At 44.7% G+C, this 22,781-nt stretch overlaps 1 protein-coding gene and 1 pseudogene across 1 annotated transcript; both read right to left on the bottom strand.

Annotated features, from left to right (window-relative positions):
- Positions 1 to 12,955: 12,955 nt before the first annotated feature.
- On the bottom strand, positions 12,956 to 13,114 carry LOC118674708 (40S ribosomal protein S28-like). Its single transcript, XM_036346762.1, has one exon. The coding sequence runs from the start codon at positions 13,112 to 13,114 to the stop codon at positions 12,956 to 12,958; it is 159 nt and encodes a 52-aa protein (XP_036202655.1).
- Positions 13,115 to 21,853: 8,739 nt separating this feature from the next.
- Positions 21,854 to 22,294, bottom strand: LOC118674098 (annotated as a pseudogene).
- Positions 22,295 to 22,781: the final 487 nt, after the last annotated feature.

Below are 22,781 nucleotides of genomic sequence, written 5' to 3'. Positions count from 1 at the left end.
CTCTTGTCCTGAGTATTCTTTACCTAGTTGATCCATTCCAGCCACATGACTTTAAATACCACCTATATGCTTATGACTGTCAACTTTATATCTCTGCCCAAGCTCTCTCCTGGGTTCCAGATTGTAATCCGACTTAATAAATCCAAAACACAACTGCCCTTCTCCCAGGCTTCTCCTCAGTAAATGGAACCCACAAATCTTCCATCATCTGGATCCTCTCAGCTTCTGAGGTCCCACCTCTGCCATTTCTCTTCTTTCTTGCTCTGCTTCCACCACACTAACTTCTTGCTGTTTCCTGATTGAAGCAAGCTCATCTCATCTTTGCACTTGCTGTTCCCGTATTCTCTCCATCACCTCCACCCCATATTGCCATGGTTTGCCCCCTTAGCCTGTTCAGGCTGCTACAACAAAATAATACAGACTGGGTGCCCTGTAAACAGCAGAAACAGTTCTATAGGCTGGAAGTCATAGCATGGTTGGGTGAGATCCTTCTTCCAGGTCACAGAATTCTGTGTCCTCAAAAGGTGGAGGGCCTGGGGATCTTTGTGGAATCTCTTTTTAAAAAATATATTCTATTGATTTTTTACAGAGAGGAAGGGAGAGGGATAGAGAGTTAGGAACATCGATGAGAGAGAAACATCGATTAGCTGCCTCTTGCACACCCCCACTGGGGATGTGCCCACAACCAAGGTACATGCCCTTGACTGGAATTGAACCTGGGACCCTTCAGTCCGAAGGCCGATGCTCTATCCACTGAACCGAACTGGTTAGGGCTGTGGAGTCTCTTTTATTAGAACATTAATTCCATTCATGAGGGCTCCAGCTTCATGATATAATCACCCAAGACCCCACCTACTAACCTTTGGGGGCGAGAATTCATATGAATTTTGGGGGGACACATTCAGACCATAGCACCCCTCACATCCGTTAGGCTTCAGTTCAATAATACCTCTCCAGACAAATTTATCTAAACGACCAGCCCCCTCTTCCACCCTTACCCAACCTAATTTTTCCTTCATGGTAATTATTAATATCTGAAATTAGCTTATATGCATTTATGTTTTTACACTCTGTTTGGAATGAGTGGAAGTTTTTGTCAGTTTTGTTCACAACTATATTTCCAGTGCCTAGAACAATGCCTGACACACTGTAGAGAATAAATTCTCATTGAGTAACTGGCTGGATGAGTGAATTGAATATGGTCAGAGGCTGGTCTGCTTCTATGTCTGGAGTCTCATATACGGTATATCCCCATGTTCATTGCAGCTCTGCTTACAATACCAAGATATGGAAGCAACCTAAGTGTCCATCAGTAGATGACTGAATAAAGAAGATGTGCTTCATATACCAGTATACAATGGAATATTACTCCGCCCTAAAAAGGAATGAAAATTTGCCATTTACAACAAGATGGATAAACTTAGAGGGTATTATCCTATCTAATAATAGACAAACATGGTAATTAACCATACCTCCGACATGCTTCCCATTGGCTAATCAGGGCGATATGCAAATTAACTGCCAACCAAGATGGCGGCCGGCAGCCAGGCAGCTGAAGTGAATAGGAGGCTTGCTTGCTCCAGTGAAGGAGGAAGCCAAGGTTCCCTGCCTGCCACTGCTGGGCTCTGAGCTTGCACTCTAAGAAACAATGTTGCAATTATAGAAGCTAAACAAACCCCAGAAATCTGCTTTCAGCCAGCCGGGCCTCAGAGCTGGAGTTGCAACAGTGTTTCAATTATAGAAGCCAAACAAATCCAGATACCTGCTTTCAGCAGCCGAAGTCTCAGAGCTGGAGCCGAGCCTCAGAGCTAAAGCTGGCTCTCAGCTCCAGTGACAGCCATAGAAGGTAAATAAATCCCAGAATAAAAAAAAAAAGAGCCGGAACCGGTTTGGCTCAGTGGATAGAGCGTCGGCCTGTGGGCTGAAAGGTCCCAGGTTCGATTCTGGTCAAGGGCATGTACCTGGGATGCAGGCACATCCCCAGTAGGAGATGTGCAGGAGGCAGCTGATCGATGTTTCTCTCTCATCGATGTTTCTGACTCTCTTTCTCTCTCCCTTCCTTTCTGTAAAAAATCAATAAAAATATATTTTAAAAAAAGAAAAAGAAAAAAAAGAAAAAAAGGAGAGGTTGGGAGCTTCAGTCACCCGCCAGCCTGAAAACGGCCCTCAGCCCCTCACCCAGAATGGCCAGGCACCCCAGTGGGGACCCCCACCTTGAAGGGAGTGTGATCAGCTGCAAACAGCCATCAGCCCCTCATCCAGGCTGGCCAGGCACCCAAGCGGGCCCCCCCCCCCCCGATCCGGGACACCCTTCAGGGCAAACCAGCCAGCCCCCACCTGTGCACCAGGCCTCTATCCTATATAGTAAAAGGGTAATATGCAAACTGACCCTAACAGCAGAAAGACTGGGAATGACTGGTCACTATGAGACACACTGACCACCAGGGGGCAGACGCTCAATGCAGGAGCTGCCCTCTGGTGGTCAGGGTGCTTTTACATGGGAGGAGCTCTGCTCAGCCACAAGCCAGGCTGATGGCTGCCAGTACAGTGGTGGTAGTGGGAGCCTCTCCTGCATCCTCAGCAGTGCTAAGGATGCCCGATTGCAGTTTAGGCCTGGTCCCCGCTGGCAAGTGGACATCCCCCGAGGGCTGCCGGGCTGCCAGAGGGATGTCTGATTGCCATCTTAGGCCCAATCCCCCGGGGAGCAGGCCTAAGCCAGCAGGTGGTCATTCCCCGAGGGGTCCCAGACTGTGAGAGGGCACAGGCCAGGCTGAGGGACACCCCTGCCCCCGCGAGTGCACAAATTTTTGTGCACTGGGCCTCTAGTCTATATATAAAGGACTAAACTACCGTTACAACTGGTTGATGGCTTGACGGGTTGCTATGACACACACTGACCACCAGGAGGCAGACGCTCAACGCAGGAGCTGCCCCCTGGTGGTCAGTGCGCTCCCACAGCAGGAGCTCCACTTAGCCAGAAGCCGGGCTCACAGCTGATGAGCACAGCAGCCCTGGCTCCGGCTCCTGCCCAGTCGCCTGCCACTTTGGCATTGCTACAACCCTTGGATGTCGGACTGCTGGATCAGGGCCGAAACCAGCAGTTCAACATCCCTCAAGGGATCCTGGATTGCGAGAGGGTGCAGGCCAGGCTGAGGGACCCCACTGGTGCATGAATCCGTGCACCGGTCCTCTACTGCTAAATGAAGAGAGTCAGAGAAAGACTATACCATTTATATGGAATCTAAAATATAAACCAAATAAAGAAAACAGAAACAAACTCATAGATACAGAGGACATTTTGAGGGTTGCCAGATGGGAGGGGATTTGTGGGGATGGGTGAAAAAGGGTAAAGGATTAAGAAGTACAAATTGGCAGGTATAAAAATAGTCACAGGGATGTAAAGTACAGCACAGGGATATAGTCAATAATGTTATAACAACTATGTATAGTGCCAAGTGGGTACTAGACTTACTGAGGTGATCACCTCACAAGTTATATAAATGTTTAATCATTATATTGTACACCTGAAACTAATATAATATTGTATCTCAGTTGTAATTAAAAAATAAAAATATTTTGCTCTAGCTGGTTTGGCTTGCTGGATCGAGTGTCGGCCTGGGGACTGAAGGGTCCCAGGTTCGATTCCGGTCAAGGGCAGGTACCTTGGTTGCAGGCACATCCCCCGTAGTGGGTGTGCAGGAGGCAGCTGATCATTGCTTCTCTCTCATCGATGTTTCTAACTCTCTATCCCTCTCTCTTCCTCTCTGTAAAAAATCAATAAAATATATTTAAAAAAAAAATAAAAATATTTTAAAATAAACATAAAGAAGTCTGGAGTCTTATGGGGACTGGAATTTTAAGGACTTTCAAATGTCCTTGACCAGATTAAAAAGAAAACATACTGTTTAATTCCATTTACATGGTGTTCAAGAACAAAGTGAATCTAAGGTGATTAAAGGTCAAATTGTAGTTACTTTGTGGGGGTTGACTGGGAAGGGGCATAAGGAAACTTTCTGGGGGTTGAAAATGTTTTATATCTTAATCTGGGTAATTGTTATAGGGGTGCATAGAGATGTAAAAAATTTCTCAAGCTGAGATAGCCACTTGGCCTGGAGGTCAAACCCTCCCTGGTATTAGCTACAACAAGGTTTAACTATAAGACTGCGCACAAAGACCACTAGGGGGTGCACCAAGGAAGCATAACAAAATGCGGAGACAAAGAAACAGGACAAAATTGTCAATGGAAGATATAGAGTTCAGAACCACACTTGTAAGGTCTCTTAAGAACTGTTTAGAAGCCGCCGATAAACTTAATGAGATCTACAAGAAAACTAATGAGACCCTCGATGTTATATTGGGGAACCGACTAGAAATTAAGCATACACGGACTGAAATAAAGAATATTATACAGACTCCCAACAGCAGACCAGAGGAGCGCAAGAACCAAGTCAATGATTTGAAATGCGAGGAAGCAAAAAACACCCAACCGGAAAAGCAAAATGAAAAAAGAATCCAAAAATGCGAGGATAGTGTAAGGAGCCTCTGGGACAGCTTCAAGCGTACCAACATCAGAATTATAGGGGTGCCAGAAGATGAGAGAGAGCAAGATATTGAAAACCTATTTGAAGAAATAATGACAGAAAACTTCCCCCACCTGGTGAAAGAAATGGACTTACAGGTCCAAGAAGCACGGAGAACCCCAAACAAAAGGAATCCAAAGAGGACCACACCAAGACACATCATAATTAAAATGCCAAGAGCAAAAGATAAAGAGAGAATCTTAAAAACAGCAAGAGAAAGAAACTCAGTTACCTACAAGGGAATACCCATACGACTGTCAGCTGATTTCTCAACAGAAACTTTGCAGGCCAGAAGGGAGTGGCAAGAAATATTCAAAGTGATGAATACCAAGAACCTACAACCAAGATTACTTTATCCAGCAAAGCTATCATTCAGAATTGAAGGTCAGATAAAGAGCTTCACAGATAAGGAAAAGCTAAAGGAGTTCATCACCACCAAGCCAGGATTATATGAAATGCTGAAAGGTATCCTTTAAGAAGAGGAAGAGGAAGAAAAAGGTAAAGATACAAATTATGAACAACAAATATGCATCTATCAACAAGTGAATCTAAGAATCAAGTGAATAAATAATCTGATGAACAGAATGAACTGGTGATTATAATAGAATCAGGGACATAGAAAGGGAATGGACTGACCATTCTTGGGGGGGAAAGGGGTGTGGGAGATGTGGGAAGAGACTGGACAAAAATCGTGCACCTATGGATGAGGACAGTGGGTGGGGAGTGAGGGCGGAGGGTGGGGCGGGAACTGGGAGGAGGGGAGTTATGGGGGGAAAAAAGAGGAACAAATGTAATAATCTGAACAATAAAGATTTAATTATTTAAAAAAAAAAAATTTCTCAAGCTGAGAAACCAAGATGGCGGCATAGGTAAACACCTGAAATTGCTGCCTCGCATAACCACTTCAAAAATACAACTAAAAGACAAAACAGCCGAAACCGGTTTGGCTCAGTGGATAGAGCGTCGGCCTGCGGACTGAGAGGTCCCAGGTTCGATTCCGGTCAAGGGCATGTACCTGGGTTGCGGGCACATCCCCAGTAGGAGATGTGCAGGAGGCAGCTGATCGATGTTTCTCTCTCATCGATGTTTCTAACTCTCTATCTCTCTCCCTTCCTCTCTGTAAAAAATCAATAAAATATATTAAAAAAAAAAATTCTTTAAAAGACAAAACAGACATCATCCAGAACCACAGGAAGGCTGGCTGAGTGGAAATTCTACAACTAGAAGGAAAGAGAAAAGCACACTGAGACTCAGAGGAGGCGCGGAAGAAAAGTGCAGAGGTACGGAAGCTCGAGCGCACCCGGAGAGGGGCTGGCAATGGAGGAAGCCAGTGTCTTTTGCAATCGGGAGGGAGGCACAAGCTCCCGATGGCTCTGAACTCTAGTTCTGGGCAAGTATCTGGGGACCCAGACTCATATGGGGAGAAACTGGACTGTCTGGCAGGGGGCGGAACTCGAGGGCGGCTTTTTCTCAGAGGTGCTTGCAGCGATTACCAGGACACTGAGACCCGGGACCTCTTAGGGCAGTACTGAGGATCAGCCATAGCTGTTTGCTTTGCCCTGTTGATTCCCTGAGACCCCGCCCCACCCAAGCTGTGCGCAGAGGCTTTTGCATATGAATGGGCTGGCCCTTTGAGATCTAAAATTACCTAAAAAACTGCAGCTGGGTCAGAAAGACCCAGAACATCCAAAAGAAGGCCCAAGGCCACACAGCAGCTTGGATTGCTTCACAGCTGGGCCTCATCTGGCCACCTCCAAACCCCAAACAAAGAAGAGAAACCTGCAGATCTCTCCGTAACTCCTGCTGGGTAGCCTCAAGCAAAGGCTAAATTAGCACTTCCTTAAAGATCCAAGGGCCTGTGTACCCAGTGGTCAGATTGGGACCATCCAATTACAACTCCTCAGATCCATAAGGGGCACACTCAGGGGGCAGACTCAGTGAGCGCCAAAGCCCCACTGAAGCAAGTCTTGCCCCATAAGGGTGTCTCCAGCACAGAAGTTCTCCCACCATAGACATAGCTAATTCTCACAGCCAATTGGCCTGGAGGTCAATTCCTCCCAGTGATACCTACAACAATCAAGGCTTAACTACAACAAGACTGTGCACAAAGCCCACAAGGGGGTGCACCAAGAGTGTCCACCTCAGGTAATTGGGGAGGCTGAGCCACTGGGCCCTATAGGACACCTAGCATACAAAGACACTCTATCAACACAGGGAAGCATAAAAAATGCGGAGACAAAGAAACAGATCACAAATGACAGAAATGGAGGGAAGCAAACGACTGGATATAGAGTTCAAAACCACAGTTATAAGGTTTTTAAAGAATTTTCTAGAAACCGCCAATAAATTTAGTGAGACCCTCGAGTATATGAAAAAGGACCAACTAGAAATTAAGCATACACTGACTGAAATAAAGAATAATATACAGAGATCCAACAGCAGACAAGAGGATCCCAAGAATCAAGTCAAAGATATGGAATACCAAGAAATAAAAAACACCCAACTGGAAAAGCAAAAAGCAAAAAGAATCCAAAAATATCAAGATGGTGTAAGGAGCCTCTGGGACAACTTCAAGCGTCCCAACATCCAAATTATAGAGATGCCAGAAGAAGAGAGAGAGCAAGATATTGAAAACCTATTTGAAGAAATAATGACAGAAAACTTCCCCTACCTGGTGAAAGAAATAGACTTACAAGTCCAGGAAGCGCAGAGAACTCCAAACAAAAGGAATCCAAAGAGGACCACACCAAGACACATCATAATTAAAATGCCAAGAGCAAAAGACAAAGAGAGAATCTTAAAAGCACCAAGAGAAAAAAAGTCAGTTACCTACAAGGGAATACCCATACGACTGTCAGCTGATTTCTCAACAGAAACTTTGCAGGCCAGAAGGGAGTGGCAAGAAATATTCAAAGTGATGAATACCAAGAACCTACAACCAAGATTACTTTATCCAGCAAAGCTATCATTCAGAATTGAAGGTCAGATAAAGAGCTTCACTGTTAAGAAAAAGCTAAAGGAGTTCATCACCACCAAACCAGTATTATATGAAATGCTGAAAGATATCCTTTAAGAAGAGGAAGAAGAAAAAGGTAAAGATACAAATTATGAACAACAAATACATATCTATCAAGTGAATCTAAAAATTAAGTGAATAAATAATCTATGAACAGAGTAAACTGGTGAATATAATAGAATCAAGGGCATAGACAGGGAGTGGACGGACAATTCTTGGGGGGGAAAGGGTTTGGGGGGTTTGGGAAGAGACTGGACAAAAATCGTACACCTATGGATGAGGATAGTGTGGGAGATAAGGGCAGGGTGGGGTGGGACCTGGGTGGAGGGGAGCTATGGGGGGGGGGGGAAAGAGGAACAACTCTAATAATCAGAACAATAAAGATTTATTTAAAAAAATTCCTCAAGCTTTATGCTTTGAAGATACATTTTATTGCATGTATGTTGTACTTCAATTTAAAGATTGTAAAGTTCAGTTTTTGTTTGACTGGAGACCAGCTTGCTGCAGTGAGACCCAAGGAAAAGCAATTAAAAAGGGGGACATTAGAAAAATGTACAACATACAAAAAATGCATACACTGAAGGGTTGGTGTTTGTGGCAGATTTTAGAGGATTCCAGAAATCCGTATCATTGCCCATCACAGTTTCTTTTGCTGTAGGAGCCCAGGGCAAGATTATGGTAAAAGTGGAGATTTTGAAAAATTCACACACATATTCACATGTTGAAAGGTGAAGACTTGGTGTGGGGGTGTCTTACGCCTTGCCCACCTATCTCCCCGTGACCGCTCCCTAAAGCTGAAAACGAAATTAGAGGTTGACCTAGGAAGAGGTTACAGAAGTCCCTCTTGCATCCTGTCTATAGGCCATCGTCCCCTGAGGGATTTCAGGGGAAAGCTATAAGGGAGGAGTGTAGTGACGGATGGTCCATGCACACGACACAGAAGAGTTGTGGTTAGGGGTAATTAATGAGGGACGATGGTAGGGGTTTGGGAGTCCTTTTCGTTGTCTGATTACAAGCTTTCATGCAGTGGAAAGATACAGAGGAGGATGAGACATGGAAGATATTTGAAAAGTCTTTAAAAAAATCACACATTTGGAGCCTTGACTGGTGTTGCAGGTAGCACAGAGAGATTTTGTTTACTCTTTGCTCAGCTTCCCTTGATGATAACAACTGGCCTAGCTGGTACAATGATCAAAACCAAGAACTTAACATTGGCACAACATTATTAACAAACTGCAGACTTTATTCAGATTTCACCAGTTCTTCTCTAGTGTCCTTTTCTGTTCTAGGATGCTAGCCAGTCTCCCATGTTGTATTTAGTTTTTGTTCTTTCTAAAGTTCCTCCAATCTGGGACAATGCTTCCATTTTTTCATAAATTTGACACACACCAAAATTTCTTATTTTTCAATTACTGTTGACACACTTATTATATTAGTTTTAGGGGTATATCATAGTGGTTAGACATTCATGTAATTTAGAAAGTGATCACCCCAATAAGTCTAGTACCCACCTGGCACCTACATAGTTGTTACAATATTATTGACTAGTGACCTTGACACTTTTTAAAAAATATATATATTTTATTGATTTTTACAGAGAGGAAGAGAGAGGGGTAGAGAGTTAGAAACATTGATGAGAGAGACACATCGATCAGCTGCCTCCTGCAAACCCCCTACTGGGGATGTGCCCGCAACCAAGGTACATGCCCTTGACAGGAATCGAACCCGGGACCTTTCAGTCCGAAGGCCGACACTCTATCCACTGAGCCAAACCGGTTAGGGCAGACCTTGACACTTTTTAAAAAATATATATTTTTTAATTGATTTCAAAGAAGAAGGGAGAGGGAGAGAGAGATAGAAACATCAACGATGAGAGAGAATCACTGATTGGCTGCCTCCTGCACACTCCTCACTGGAGATCATGCCCCAGGCATGTGCCCTGACTGGGAATTGAACTGTGACCTCCTGGTTCATAGATCAACACTCAACCACTAGCCACACCAGCCGGGCACGAAAGGTTTAGAAGGGGTTAGAATCATTGCATTCTAGAACCCGAGAATCCCCAACCCACCCCATTAAGACTATTGCCTGGATTTCTGCAGAACTGAGAGAGAAGAAATTACCCCATGTCCACCAAATCCTTTTCTGACTCTACTTTCTATCTGTCTGCATGATGGGATCCACAGTGGTCCTCTCTCCTCCCTGTCCTGGACATAAGGAGCTCCCTGCAGCAAAGGACACTCATCCCCCATTCCCTTCTCCCTTCTCCTAGGGATGCAGAGCTGCTTGCTCTGACATGGGAAGGGTTGAGAGCATTGGGGATGTGGCTTCCTTACTCAACCACAGACCTGGAGAGTTGACCTGGGGCTGGAAGTGGAGGTAGGGGAGCTGATGAAGTGAAGACAGTTAGACCTAAGGAGCTGGGGGTTTGAGTGGAGCAGGAGGAGAGGAACCTCCTCTTACAGGCCTCTCAGTGTGGGTGAAACACACCATTAAGCAGTTTTCCTAGCGTCAGCATAGTGGCTACATTGGAGAAGAGTAAGCAAAGGAGAAATTGGGAGGGGGGTGCACTTGGAAGAAAGTCGCAGGGGGATCAAACAGTTCCAGACATTCCACCTCAGTGGCACGTCAGACGACAGTCAGGAGGTATTACTGAAGGACTGCGAGGAAAGGCAGCTCGTATAGGAGAAAGTACCTGGGGCCTGGATACAAGTACAGGAGCACCACAGAACGGCCTGGAGGGAGGGGCAGCAGTGAGGGAAGCACAGTTGGGAGACACCAGGAGGGAGTTATCACACAAGTGGAACAGTCAAACACGCAAGCTCCTGGAGGTGGAAGATTCCAGAGGTGGGAGTGAAAGACAGAGAAGGGGCCTAGTGAACCCCAAGAGAGACAACAACCAAGGCCAGGGGGACTGTCCAAGTCCATGGCTAGTGTCTGCTGAGCCTGATAGTGGCTGTCCATTTTATTTTATTTTTTAAAAAATATATTTTATTGATTTTACAGAGAGGAAGGGAGAGGGATAGAGAGTTAGAAACATCGATAAGACAAACATGGATCAGCTGCTTGCTGTACGCCCCCTATTGGGGATCGAGTCTACAACCAAGGTACATGCCCTTGACCAGAATCAAACCCCAGGACACTTCAGTCCGTGGGCCGGCTCTGTCCACTGAGCCACCCTGGTTAGGGCGTGGCTGTCCATTTTAGACCGGGCATCGGCTCTCAGTCCCATTCCCCCTCCCAGCCCAAATCACTTGCTGGTGACCTGTCAGGCCCCCAGGGGCATTTAAGTACCGGGGGCGGGGGAGGGGGGGAAGAGGTGGGACTTGGGTATTAAAGGGCTGTGACTCCCAGTCTGAGGAGTGCAGATTTTGTTTCCTAGGTCCCTGAACAGGGTTGTTGAGCAACGGGTCTCATTGCACACAGTGGTACCTCCGTTGGCGAGTAAGGCAAACTGAAGAAGCTCATGGCAGAGAGCTGAGGCAGACACCTTCAGGTTGTCTGTGGACAGAGGAGACGAGTTTACTGGGAAACAAGTGAGAGGTGCAATAGGGGAGGGACGGCCACTCTGTCTGAACTGGGCTCTGTGATCCAGATGCTGTCACTCTCCACCTGAATCTCTGCACCATTGCACACCTCCTCGTTTGCCTCTAGTCTTTACCTCCTCCATGGGGCCAGATGAATCTTTCTTAACATGACCATGCTTCTAATGCACTCGTTAATGAGGCCAACAAATGTCAATCGAGGGCCAGCTAACTATAGGCACCGGGAATACAGCAAAGAATGAAACAGGAAAATATTTCCTGCTCTCATGGAGCTGACATTCTGGCTGTGAGAATTTTTCTAGGGGCGACGCCAGAAGTGGAACTGCTGGGTCACATGTATGTGCAGCTTCAACTTGATAGGTATTGCCAAATTGCTCGGCAAAGTAGTTGAACTAATTTATGTTCCCACCAACAACGCACAAAGATTTCTCTGTTGTCCTCCAATACTTGATCCTATCAATTATAAAATTTTGCTAATCTGATGAGTGTGAAATTATATCTCATTTTTATTTACTTTTCTCCAAATGGCTACTGAGTTGAACATTTCCTGTGCACAGCGGCCATTTAATCTCCTCCTCTGGGAACTGTCTCTTAATATCTTCTTTTCTATTGGTTTACTATTAAGTCTAATCCTTTGTTGGAAGGGCTCAGTCCCTTTTAAGCACTTACCTGATTGGTCAGTCCCTCCTAGGATGACTTCACTTGGGATTAACTCAAAACTAATTGATTTGGGTCTCTAATTACATCTGCAAAATCCCTTTTGTCATATGTCACATAGTCATGGGAGTATATCTTATTACATTCACGTGTCCCACCCCCATTCAGGGGAAGGGGATTATACAAGGGCATGGGTCATGTGGGGTCATCTTTAGAATTATGCTTATCACAAATATTACAGGAACATAAAGTTATTTTTCCTTCTCAAAGAAGAAGTTTTTGTTTTCATAGTCTACCTACTGTGTTTTGCTGTTTTATGTTTCATTCATTTATACTATTACATTTATTATTTCTTTAACTTTACCTTTTTTGGTTAGTCCTCACAAGGATATTTTTTCCATTGATTTTTGGAGAGAATGGAAGGGAGGAGGAGGAGGAGGAGAGAGTGAGAGAAACATCTGTTAGGACTATAGGGCAATGTAATCCTTAACAGCGTTTGTAAGCTTCCCACCATAGGAGGACAAAGACCAGGAAAACTTGCTGGACACCAGGAATGAGACCATTCAAGGAATAAAACTGTTCTAAAAACACCTGATCGCACATTCACGTTTCACCCACATTCCAAGCTCACCAGCTCATTCCCCAGACCCACTGAGGACAAGAGCTTCCCACCTGTGACTGCATATAAGGATGGAACTCCAGCCCCTGGGTGCTGCCACCATCCACCCAATATCCCCTTGGCCCAGTGCTTTGCAGCCCTTCCCTTTGGATATCCCATCTCTCATCCCCTTCCCTTAAATAAATTTAATTTTTGTTAATCTACTGTCCAAGATGGCTATTTAGCCTGCCTGCACACTACCCATGTTAACCTTTCAAAACAGACGTGAGAGAGACATAGGATTGGTTGCCTCTGGAACTTGTATCAGGTCCAGAACTGAGCCTGCAACCCAGGTACATGCTCTTGACCGGGAATTGAACCCAAGACCCTTAGGTCTGTGGATGGGTGCTCTAACCACTGACCCACCAGTCAGGGCTACTTTTATCTTTTTAAGGAGTAACTTTTTTTTTTTTTTTTTACATGAACACTTCATTAACAGTGGAACATCTTCCCCATGGGCCATGTGGTCCACCCAGACAGCCAGGACCCAGACACACATTCAGTACAGCCTCCTTGTTCCTCGCTCTGACTCCAATAGAGTGAACATGTTGCCCTCATGCACGAGGCCTTTTACATTTTGGATGATGGAACAACCGGTCCTGCCCAGCACCTGGGTGACCCTGGATAGCTTGATAGACTGCACATGACTCATGTCCATGATGGCAGCAACTATCCGGGGAAAGGGCTCACTCTGTATTTTATTTTTATTTTTTATTCTCCTATATTAGATGCTAGGCTCATTAATTTTCAGTTTCCTAAAATTTTTTATTTAGAGAGAGGAAGTGAGAGAGAAACATCGATGTGAGAGAGAAACATCAATTAGTTGCTTCCCACACATGCCCCGACTGGGGATCTAACCTGCAACCTAGGTAGGTACCCTAACCAAGAATAAAACAATGCTCTAACCAACTGAGCCACCCAGCCAGGACACTTTTCAGTTTTCTTATTTTCACATTTAGACACTTCACTCAACAGTCTGCTTTACCTGCATCCTCTAAATACTCAGCCTTAAACTTTTTTGTTTGCTTTTATTTTTCTACTACAGTTGATATTCGATCTTATTTATGTTAGTTTCAGGTGTACAGCATCCTCTACTGTACTGTTGAACCCCTGTAAATTATTCTTTATTTCAGTTAGTGTATGCTTCATTTCTGACTTGTACTTTTTTGCTTGAAATTCTAAGTTCCTTGAAGCTCTCGTTAAGATCCTTGAGCAACCTTTTAACCATTGTTTTGAACCATTGTATCTGGTAGTTTTCATTCTTCCATTTCATTTAGTTCTTTTTCTGGAGATTTTTTTTTAATTAAATCTTTATTGTTCAGATTATTACATTTGTTCCTCTTTTTTTCCCCCCATAACTCCCCTCCTCCCAGTTCCCGCCCCACCCTCTGCCCTCACTCCCCACCCACTGTCCTCATCCATAGGTACACGATTTTTGTCCAGTCTCTTCCCGCATCTCCCACACCCCTTTCCCCCTCAAGAATAGTCAGTCCATTCCCTTTCTATGTCCCTGATTCTATTATGATCACCAGATTATTTATTCACTTGATTCTTAGATTCACTTGTTGATAGATGCATGTTTGTTGTTCATAATTTGTATCTTTACCTTTTTCTTCTTCTTCCTCCTCTTCTTAAAGGATACCTTTCAGCATTTCATATAATACTGGTTTGGTGGTGATGAACTCCTTTAGCTTTTCCTTATCTGTGAAGCTCTTTATCTGACCTTCAGTTCTGAATGATAGCTTTGCTGGATAAAGTAATCTTGGTTGTAGGTTCTTGGTATTCATCACTTTGAATATTTCTTGCCACTCCCTTCTGGCCTGCATGGTTTCTGTTGAGAAATCAGCTGACAGTCGTATGGGTATTCCCTTGTAGGTAACTGACTGTCTTTCTCTTGGTGCTTTTAAGATTCTCTCTTTGTCTTTTGCTCTTGGCATTTTAATTATGATGTGTGTTGGTGTGGTCCTCTTTGGATTCCTTTTGTTTGGGGTTCTCTGTGCTTCCTGGACCTGTAAGTCTATTTCTCTCACCAGGTGGGGGAAGTTTTCTGTCATTATTTCTTCAAATAGGTTTTCAATATCTTGCTCTCTCTCATCTTCTGGCACCCCTATAATTCTGATGTTGGTATGCTTGAAGCTGTCCCAGAGGCTCCTTACACTATCTTCGTATTTTCGGATTCTTTTTCATTTTGCTTTTCTGGTTGGGTGTTTTTTGCTTCTTCGCATTTTGAATCTTTGACTTGATTCTTGCGCTCCCCTGGTCTGCTGTTGGGTGTCTGTATAATATTCTTTATTTCAGTCAGTGTATGCTTAATTTCTAGTTGGTTCTTTATCACAACATTGAGGGTCTCATTAGATTTCTTGAAGATCTCACTACATTTATTATTCTTGAGAGACCTTAAAAGTGTGGTTCTGAACTCTATATCCTCCATGGACAATTTTGTCCTGTTTCTTTGTCTCCACATTTTTATGCTTTCTTGGTGCACCCCTTAGTGGTCTTTGTGCGCAGTCTTGTTGTAGTTAAGCCTTGATTGTTGTTGGCAATAGTGGGGGTGATTTGACCTCCAGACTAACTGGCTATGAGAGTCCGCTGTGTCTGCAGTGGGAGAGCTTCTGTGCTGGATCTCTAGGGAGGTGCTAATCTAGCGTTTGCCTGAGGCTATCCAGCAAATGGCTCTGCGCAGGGCTTGGGCGGGGCGGGTCCCTGGGGATCTACAGGGCGGGCGGAGCAAGCAGTTATGGCTGCTCTCAGTTCCGTCCCTAGGGGTTCTGCCTCACAGAGTCCCAGCAACTGCTGCAAACCTCGAAGAGAAAGCTGCCTTCGATTTCCGACCGAAGCCAGACAGTCCCGCTTCTCCAGTTTGAGTCTGGGTCCCTAGAGACTCGCCCGGATCTGGAGCTCAGAGTCTGAAACTCCCTCCCGATTGAAAACAACAACCACACCCTCCGCCGCCAGCCCGCTCCGTGCGCACTCTGCACCTGAGTATTTCACTTCAGCCCTGCGCCACCTCTGAGTCTGGGTATGATATTCTCTTTCCTCCTAGTTGTAGAATTTCCACTCAGCCAGCCTTCCTGTGGTTCTGGATGATGTCCGTTCCGTCTTTAGTTGTTTTTTGAAGTGGTTGTTCCAGGCAGCAATCTCCGGCGTTAACCTATGCCGCCATCTTGGTTTTCTCGAGAACCTGGAGATTTTTTTTGTTCTTTCATTTGTGACAAGTTTCTCTGTCTGCATTTTGACTGCTTCCCTGTTTTTGTTTCTATGTCTTAGGTAGATCTGCTATGTCTCCAATACTTGATAGAGTCACTTTGTGTAGTAGGTGTCCTATAGAGCCCAGTGGCTCAGCCTCCCCAGTCACCTGAGCTGGGCACTCTAGGTGTGCACCTGTGTGAGCTGTGCACACTGTCCTATTGTAGTTGAGCCTTAATTTATGTTGATATCACCAGGAAGGATTGACTCCAGGCCGATAGATGGGAGGAATGGCTGTGACTACAACTGAAGAGCTGCTGTGCAGGAGACACCCCTATGGAACAGGACTTGCTTCAGTAGGGCTTTGGTGCTCACCATGTCTGTCTCTTGAGTTTGTCACTTGTGGAGGTTGTAGGGTTGTAATTCAGCATGGTCAAAGTGGACCACCAGCTGCACTGGCTCTGGGGCCTCCCAGGAGGTGCAAAGTCAGCCTCTGCCTATGCCCTGCATGGGCCTCCCAGCATGAGCTACAAAGCAATCTGCAGATGGCTGCTACTTGTATTGAGCTTGGAGGTGCCCAGGAGAGGCCAAGCTGTGAACCATGGTGGGCTGTGGCTAGTGCTGAGCCTGGGGCTACTTATTGAGAAGTATGGAGCATGCTGATGCCAGCTGCTGTTTGTTTGAGAGATTTTAGGAAAGTCCAAAGCACGAGGCAAGAGAGGCCAGTATGGAAAAGCCACTGGAAATGGCTTGGATGAGCCTGTAAATAGGGAGGGGTGGGATTTTAGGAATCACCAGGGTGGGGTGAAAAGTGTGAGCCAGGTTAATGGAGATTCTGATATAGCACAGCCTGTCAGTTCTATGGCAGGGAGGTCTCATCAAAGGGAACACTGGCCTCTGCCAGCATTTCTGCCTGGGAGACAGCTGCCCCTCCAGCTCTCGCCCTGATTCCAGAAAAGTTAGTTTCTCTCCGAATATCCCAGGTTCCTTTCAAGCTGCTGCCTCAGTGTTGGAGCTGAGAGGGAGCAAGTCCAGGAGTGGGCCTTTAAGAGGAACTGCCTGGGTCTCCAACAGCATCTGTATCACTCAGCGACAATCCCTGCTGGTTTTTACAGCCTGAAGGTATGGGCACTTCTCTTCCTGACACTGGAAGCATGGACTGGGAGCCTGGTATCAGTCAGGGACCCCTTGCTCTTCTGAGAAACACCCACAGTCAAGATATCTCTCCTGATTTTAAATGGCCACCTGCGGGCATCAGACTACTAAGGGCCAGAATTCCACCCATGTCTCCACCCCTCCTACCAGGCTCAATGGGCTTCTTTAATTCCCTAGTTGTAGGACTTCTGTTCAGCTAGATTTCAGTTGGTTTTGAATGATGGTTGTTTTGTATTTTAGTTGTAAATTTTTTCCATTATATTTTTATTGATTTCAGAGAGGAAGAGAGAGGGAGAGATAGAAACATCAATGATGCGAGAGAATCATTGATTGGTTGCTCCTGCCCGTCTCCCACTGGGGATTGATCCCCAAACCCAGGCATGTGCCCTGACTGGGAATTGAATGATGACCTCCGGGTTCATAGGTTGACACTCAACCACTGAGCAACACCAGCCAGGCTTTATTTATAAATTTTGCTGTGGTTGTGGGAGGCAGCGAATATTGCATTTATCTATGACACCATCTTGACCAGAAGCCAAGAAAAAGAGCTTTAAAATTTTCTTAGAAGAGTCTTCTTTGAACTATTTACTACAATTATTATATAAGGAAAGTAAGAATTGCAGGGAGCCCTAGCAGGTTTGGTTCAGTGGATGGAGCACCAGCCTGAAGACTGAAGGGTCCCAGGTTTGATTCCGGTCAAGGGCACATGCCCAGCAGGGGATGTGCAAGAGACAGCCAATCAATGATTCTCTCTCATTATTGATGTTTCTATCTCTCTATCCCTCTCTCTTCCTCTTTGAAATCAATAAAAATACATTAAAAAAAGAATTGCAGGGAAAAACTACCTAAAAATAGGTATTAAATCTGTTTAATAGCTTTAATAATTCTACTATTTCTAAGTCATTCTATAAAAGGGCATTGCAGTTCTTCAGTTTATTATAAACGCATCTTTTTTAAAAAGTCAGCCCTGAGAAGCAGAGCCTCTGAGGGCAAGACTGAGAGCAGCCATAATTGCTAACCCAGCCCTGTTGATCCCGTGGGACCTGCCCCGCCCAAGCCCTACAGGGAGACTTTTTCTGGATAGCCTCAGGCAAAGGCTAGATTAGCACCTCCCTAGAGATCCAGGAGCCAGGAAGCCCAGAGGTCAGAGTGGGACCATCCAGTTTGCAGCTCCATGGAACCATAAAAGACACACCCAGGGGGCAGACTCAGTGAGCACCAAAGTCCCATCTAAGCAAGTCTAGCCCCAGAGGGGTGTCTCCAGCACAGAAGTTCTCCCACTGCAGACACAGCTTATTCTCACAGCCAACTGGCCTGGAGGTCAATTCCTCCCAGTGATACCTACAACAATCAAGGCTTAACTACAACAAGACTGTGCACAAAGCCCACAAGGGAGTGCACCAAGAGTGTCTACCTAAGGTAATTGGGACACTTAGCACAGAAAGGCACTCGATCGACACAGTGAAGCATAAAAAATGCCGAGACAAAGAAACAGGACACAAACGACAGAATTGGAGGAAAGCAAACTGCTGGATATAGAGTTCAAAATCACACTTTTAAGGTCTTGAAAGAACTGTCTAGAAGCTGCCGATAAATTTAATAAGGGCCTCGGAAAGACTGGTGAGACCGGCGATAAATGTAGTGAAATCTTCAAGAAGACTGGTGAGACCGCCGATACATGTAGTGAGATCCTCAAGAAGACTGGTGAAACCCTCAATGTTGTGATAAAGAACCAACTAGAAATTAAGCATACACTGACTGAAATAAAGAATATTATACAGACTCCCAACAGCAGACCAGAGGAGCGCAAGAATCAAGTCAAAGATTTGAAATACGAAGAAACAAAAAACACCTAACTGGAAAAGCAAAATGAAAAAAGAATCCAAAAATACGAAGATAGTGTAAGGAGCCTCTGGGACAGCTTCAAGCGTACTAACATCCGAATTATAGGGGTACCAGAAGAAGAGAGAGAGAGTAAGATATTGTGAACCTATTTGAAGAAATAATGACAGAAAACTTCCCCTACCTGGTGAAAGAAATAGACTTACAAGTCCAGGAAGCACAGAGAACCCCAAACAAAAGGAATCCAAAGAGGACCACACCAACACACATCATAATTAAAACGCCAAGAGCAAAAGACAAAGAGAGAATCTTAAAAGCAGCAAGAGAAAGACAGTCAGTTACCTACAAAGGAATACCCATAGGACTGTCAGCTGATTTCTCAACAGAAACTTTGCAGGCCAGAAGGGAATGGCAAGAAATATTCAAAGTGATGAATACCAAGAACCTACAACCAAGACTACTTTATCCAGCAAAGCTATCATTCAGAATATAAGGTCAGATAAAGAGCTTCACAGATAAGAAAAAGCTAAAGGAGTTCATCACCACCAAACCAGTATTATATGAAATGCTGAAAGGTATCCTTTAAGAAGAGGAGGAAGAAGAAGAAAAAGGTAAAGATACAAATTATGAACAACAAATACACATCTATCAACAAGTGAATCTAAAAATCAAGTGAATAAATAATCTGATGAACAGTATGAACTGGTGATTGTAATAGAATCAGGGACATAGAAAGGGAATGGACTGACTATTCTTGGCGGGGGGGAAGGGGTGTGGGGGTGAGGGAAGAGATTGGACAATAGGAGAACCAAGATGGCGGCATAGGTTAACGCCGGAGTTTGCTGCTTTGAACAACTACTTCAAAAGTGAAACCAAAAAACGGAAGGGACATCACCCAGAACCACAGGAACGCTGGCTGAGTGGAAGTCCTACAACTAGGAGGAAAGAGAAATGCATACGGACACTCAGAGGAGGCGCAGTGCTGAAGTCAAATTCTGAGGTGTGGAGTGCGCGGAGCGGGCTGGCGGCGGAGGGCGCGGTTGGCGTTTTCAATCAGGAGGGAGTCGCAGACTCTGAGCTCCAGATCCGGGCGAGTCTCTAGGGACCCAGACTCAAACGGGAGAAGCGGGACTGTCTGGCTTCGGTCAGAGCGAGTGCAGCTTTCTCTCTGAGCTTTGCAGCGGGTGCTGGGACTCAGAGAGGCAGAGCCCCTGGGGACAGGACTGAGAGCCGCCATAACTGCTCTCTCCGGCCCACCCTGTTGATCCTGTGCGACCCGCCCCGCCCAAGCCCTGCACAGAGGCATTTGCCGGATAGCCTCAGGCAAAGGCTAGATTAGCACCTTCCTAGAGAACAGAAGTTCTCTCACTGCTGACACAGCTGATTCTCATAGCCACTTGGCCTGGAGGTCAAACCCTCCCTGGAATTAGCTACAACAATCAAGATTTAACTATAAGACTTCGAACAAAGACCACTAGGGGGTGCACCAAGGAAGCATAACAAAATGCAGAGACAAAGAAACAGGACAAAATTGTCAATGGAAGATATAGAGTTCAGAACCACACTTTTAAGGTCTCTCAAGAACTGTTTAGAAGCCGCCGATAAACTTAATGAGATCTACAAGAAAACTAATAAGACCCTCGATCTTATATTGGGGAACCAACTAGAAATTAAGCATACACGGACTGAAATAACGAATATTATACAGACTCCCGACAGCAGACCAGAGGAGCGCAAGAATCAAGTCAATGATTTGAAATGCGAGGAAGCAAAAAACACCCAACCGGAAAAGCAAAATGAAAAAAGAATCCAAAAATGCGAGGATAGTGTAAGGAGCCTCTGGGACAGCTTCAAGCGTACCAACATCAGAATTATAGGGGTGCCAGAAGATGAGAGAGAGCAAGATATTGAAAACCTATTTGAAGAAATAATGACAGAAAACTTCCCCCACCTGGTGAAAGAAATGGACTTACAGGTCCAAGAAGCGCGGAGAACCCCAAACAAAAGGAATCCAAAGAGGACCACACCAAGACACATCATAATTAAAATGCCAAGAGCAAAAGATAAAGAGAGAATCTTAAAAACAGCAAGAGAAAGACAGTCAGTTACCTACAAGGGAATACCCATACGACTGTCAGCTGATTTCTCAACAGAAACTTTGCAGGCCAGAAGGGAGTGGCAAGAAATATTCAAAGTGATGAATACCAAGAACCTACAACCAAGATTACTTTATCCAGCAAAGCTATCATTCAGAATTGAAGGTCAGATAAAGAGCTTCACAGATAAGGAAAAGCTAAAGGAGTTCATCACCACCAAGCCAGGATTATATGAAATGCTGAAAGGTATCCTTTAAGAAGAGGAAGAGGAAGAAAAAGGTAAAGATACAAATTATGAACAACAAATATGCATCTATCAACAAGTGAATCTAAGAATCAAGTGAATAAATAATCTGGTGATCATAATAGAATCAGGGACATAGAAAGGGAATGGACTGACTATTCTTGGGGGGGAAAGGGGTGTGGGAGATGCGGGAAGAGACTGGACAAAAATTGTGCACCTATGGATGAGGACAGTGGGTGGGGAGTGAGGGCGGAGGGTGGGGCGGGAACTGGGAGGAGGGGAGTTATGGGGGGAAAAAAAAGAGGAACAAATGTAATAATCTGAACAATAAAGATTTAATTAAAATAAATAAATAAATAAATAAATACCCTATGAAATAAAAAAAAAAAAGAGAGATTGGACAATAATCGTGCACCTATGGATGAGGACAGAAGGTGGGGAGTGAGGGCGGAGGGTGGGGTGGGAACTGAGTGGAGGGGAGTTATGGTTGGAAAAAAGAGTAACTAATGTAATAATCTGAACAATAAAGATTTAATTAAAAAAAATAAAAATAATAAAATAAAAAGTCAGCCCTAATGTTGAAGCTATAATACAAAATGTTAATTATTGGCACTGTATTATAAAGCACAATGAAGGACCTCTGATTTAAATAACTAAAGCCATGCTTTGCTCAGGGTACTATTGCACACATACCATCTGGGTTGTTTTACAGCAGATGCTAGTTTGCCAACCTTCAGATGGCAAAACGCTGAGTTGTGTTTGATATTGTCCTGCCAGCTGTTTCTTGTCGCCATAGAGCATCAGGTGGCATGTAATGTTGAGAGATTACCTTGTGGCCACCACTTCTTTTCTCACAGGTAGAACATTCATATCCTTATGATGCAAGGCCTAGCAAAAAGCCTCCCATGCCCATTGGATATCACAATGTTCTGTTTGACAAATTCTGTTGCCTCTTCAATTATGTTGTTGATTTTGGGTTCTGCCTTATTTGCTCGTTTCTTAATCTGTCATTTGCTTTGTTTGCACTTTTTTTTTTCATTGATCTGCACATAGTCACTGTGACTAGCAATCCGAAGGAGAAGACCACCACCACCTACTGCGGTTGCTGCACATTTTCCAATTTTCTGAAACAAAAATCCTGCACACCAGCCAGTCACTCTGCCCATTACAATCTGAGCGGCTGCTGAGTATTTTTTTACCATTGGTCCAGACTGTGGCCCCAAACACCATTCCACCAGTCGTGTCTTCTTGAATACTCAGCTAAATCCAACACTTGGTTTTCATATTCTTGGTGAGGGGGGTTCTGGTTCGCCATGATACCGTAGCCTGCAGTCTGTATTGAAAGTGGTCTGTGCCCACCCTCCTCTCTCTCCAGTACTTAAAAACAAACAAACACCTCACCTGACTGGGAATTGAACCTCGACCTTCTGGTACATAGGTTGATGCTCAACCATTGAGCCACACTGGCCAGGCAGGAAGCCTGTGTCTTGACTTCAAGCATTAATTAATTAAGTAACTGGGAGAGTTACTTAATTTCTCTGTTTACTCATCTGTACATTGAGGATAATAGCAGCATCTAACTCTGAGGGTTATTGCAAGGATTCAGTCAATTGAAAAATTAAAGGTGCTTAAACAGTACTTGTAGCCATTAGCAGTTTCCAAGCTTTTAGCCATCTGGTCACACTTTAGTTTTTATAGCAGACTTGCAAAGGAGGGAGCTGTGGCCATCATCATCCCCAAGATTACACAGGGACTGGTAACAAAGCCAAGGCAAGAACCCTGTACCCTTGCCTTCCCTCACC

Source organism: Myotis myotis, unplaced genomic scaffold (assembly GCF_014108235.1).
Source record: "Myotis myotis isolate mMyoMyo1 unplaced genomic scaffold, mMyoMyo1.p scaffold_m19_p_19, whole genome shotgun sequence".
Classification (NCBI taxonomy): domain Eukaryota; kingdom Metazoa; phylum Chordata; class Mammalia; order Chiroptera; family Vespertilionidae; genus Myotis; species Myotis myotis.
The sequence above is the reverse complement of the archived record's forward strand: the minus strand, read 5'-3'. Positions and strand labels throughout refer to the sequence as shown.

Bases quoted from the DNA above. Each gene is read 5' to 3' on its own strand.
- LOC118674708 (XM_036346762.1), bottom strand. From the start codon at position 13,114: ATGGACATGAGTCATGTGCAGTCTATCAAGCTATCCAGGGTCACCCAG.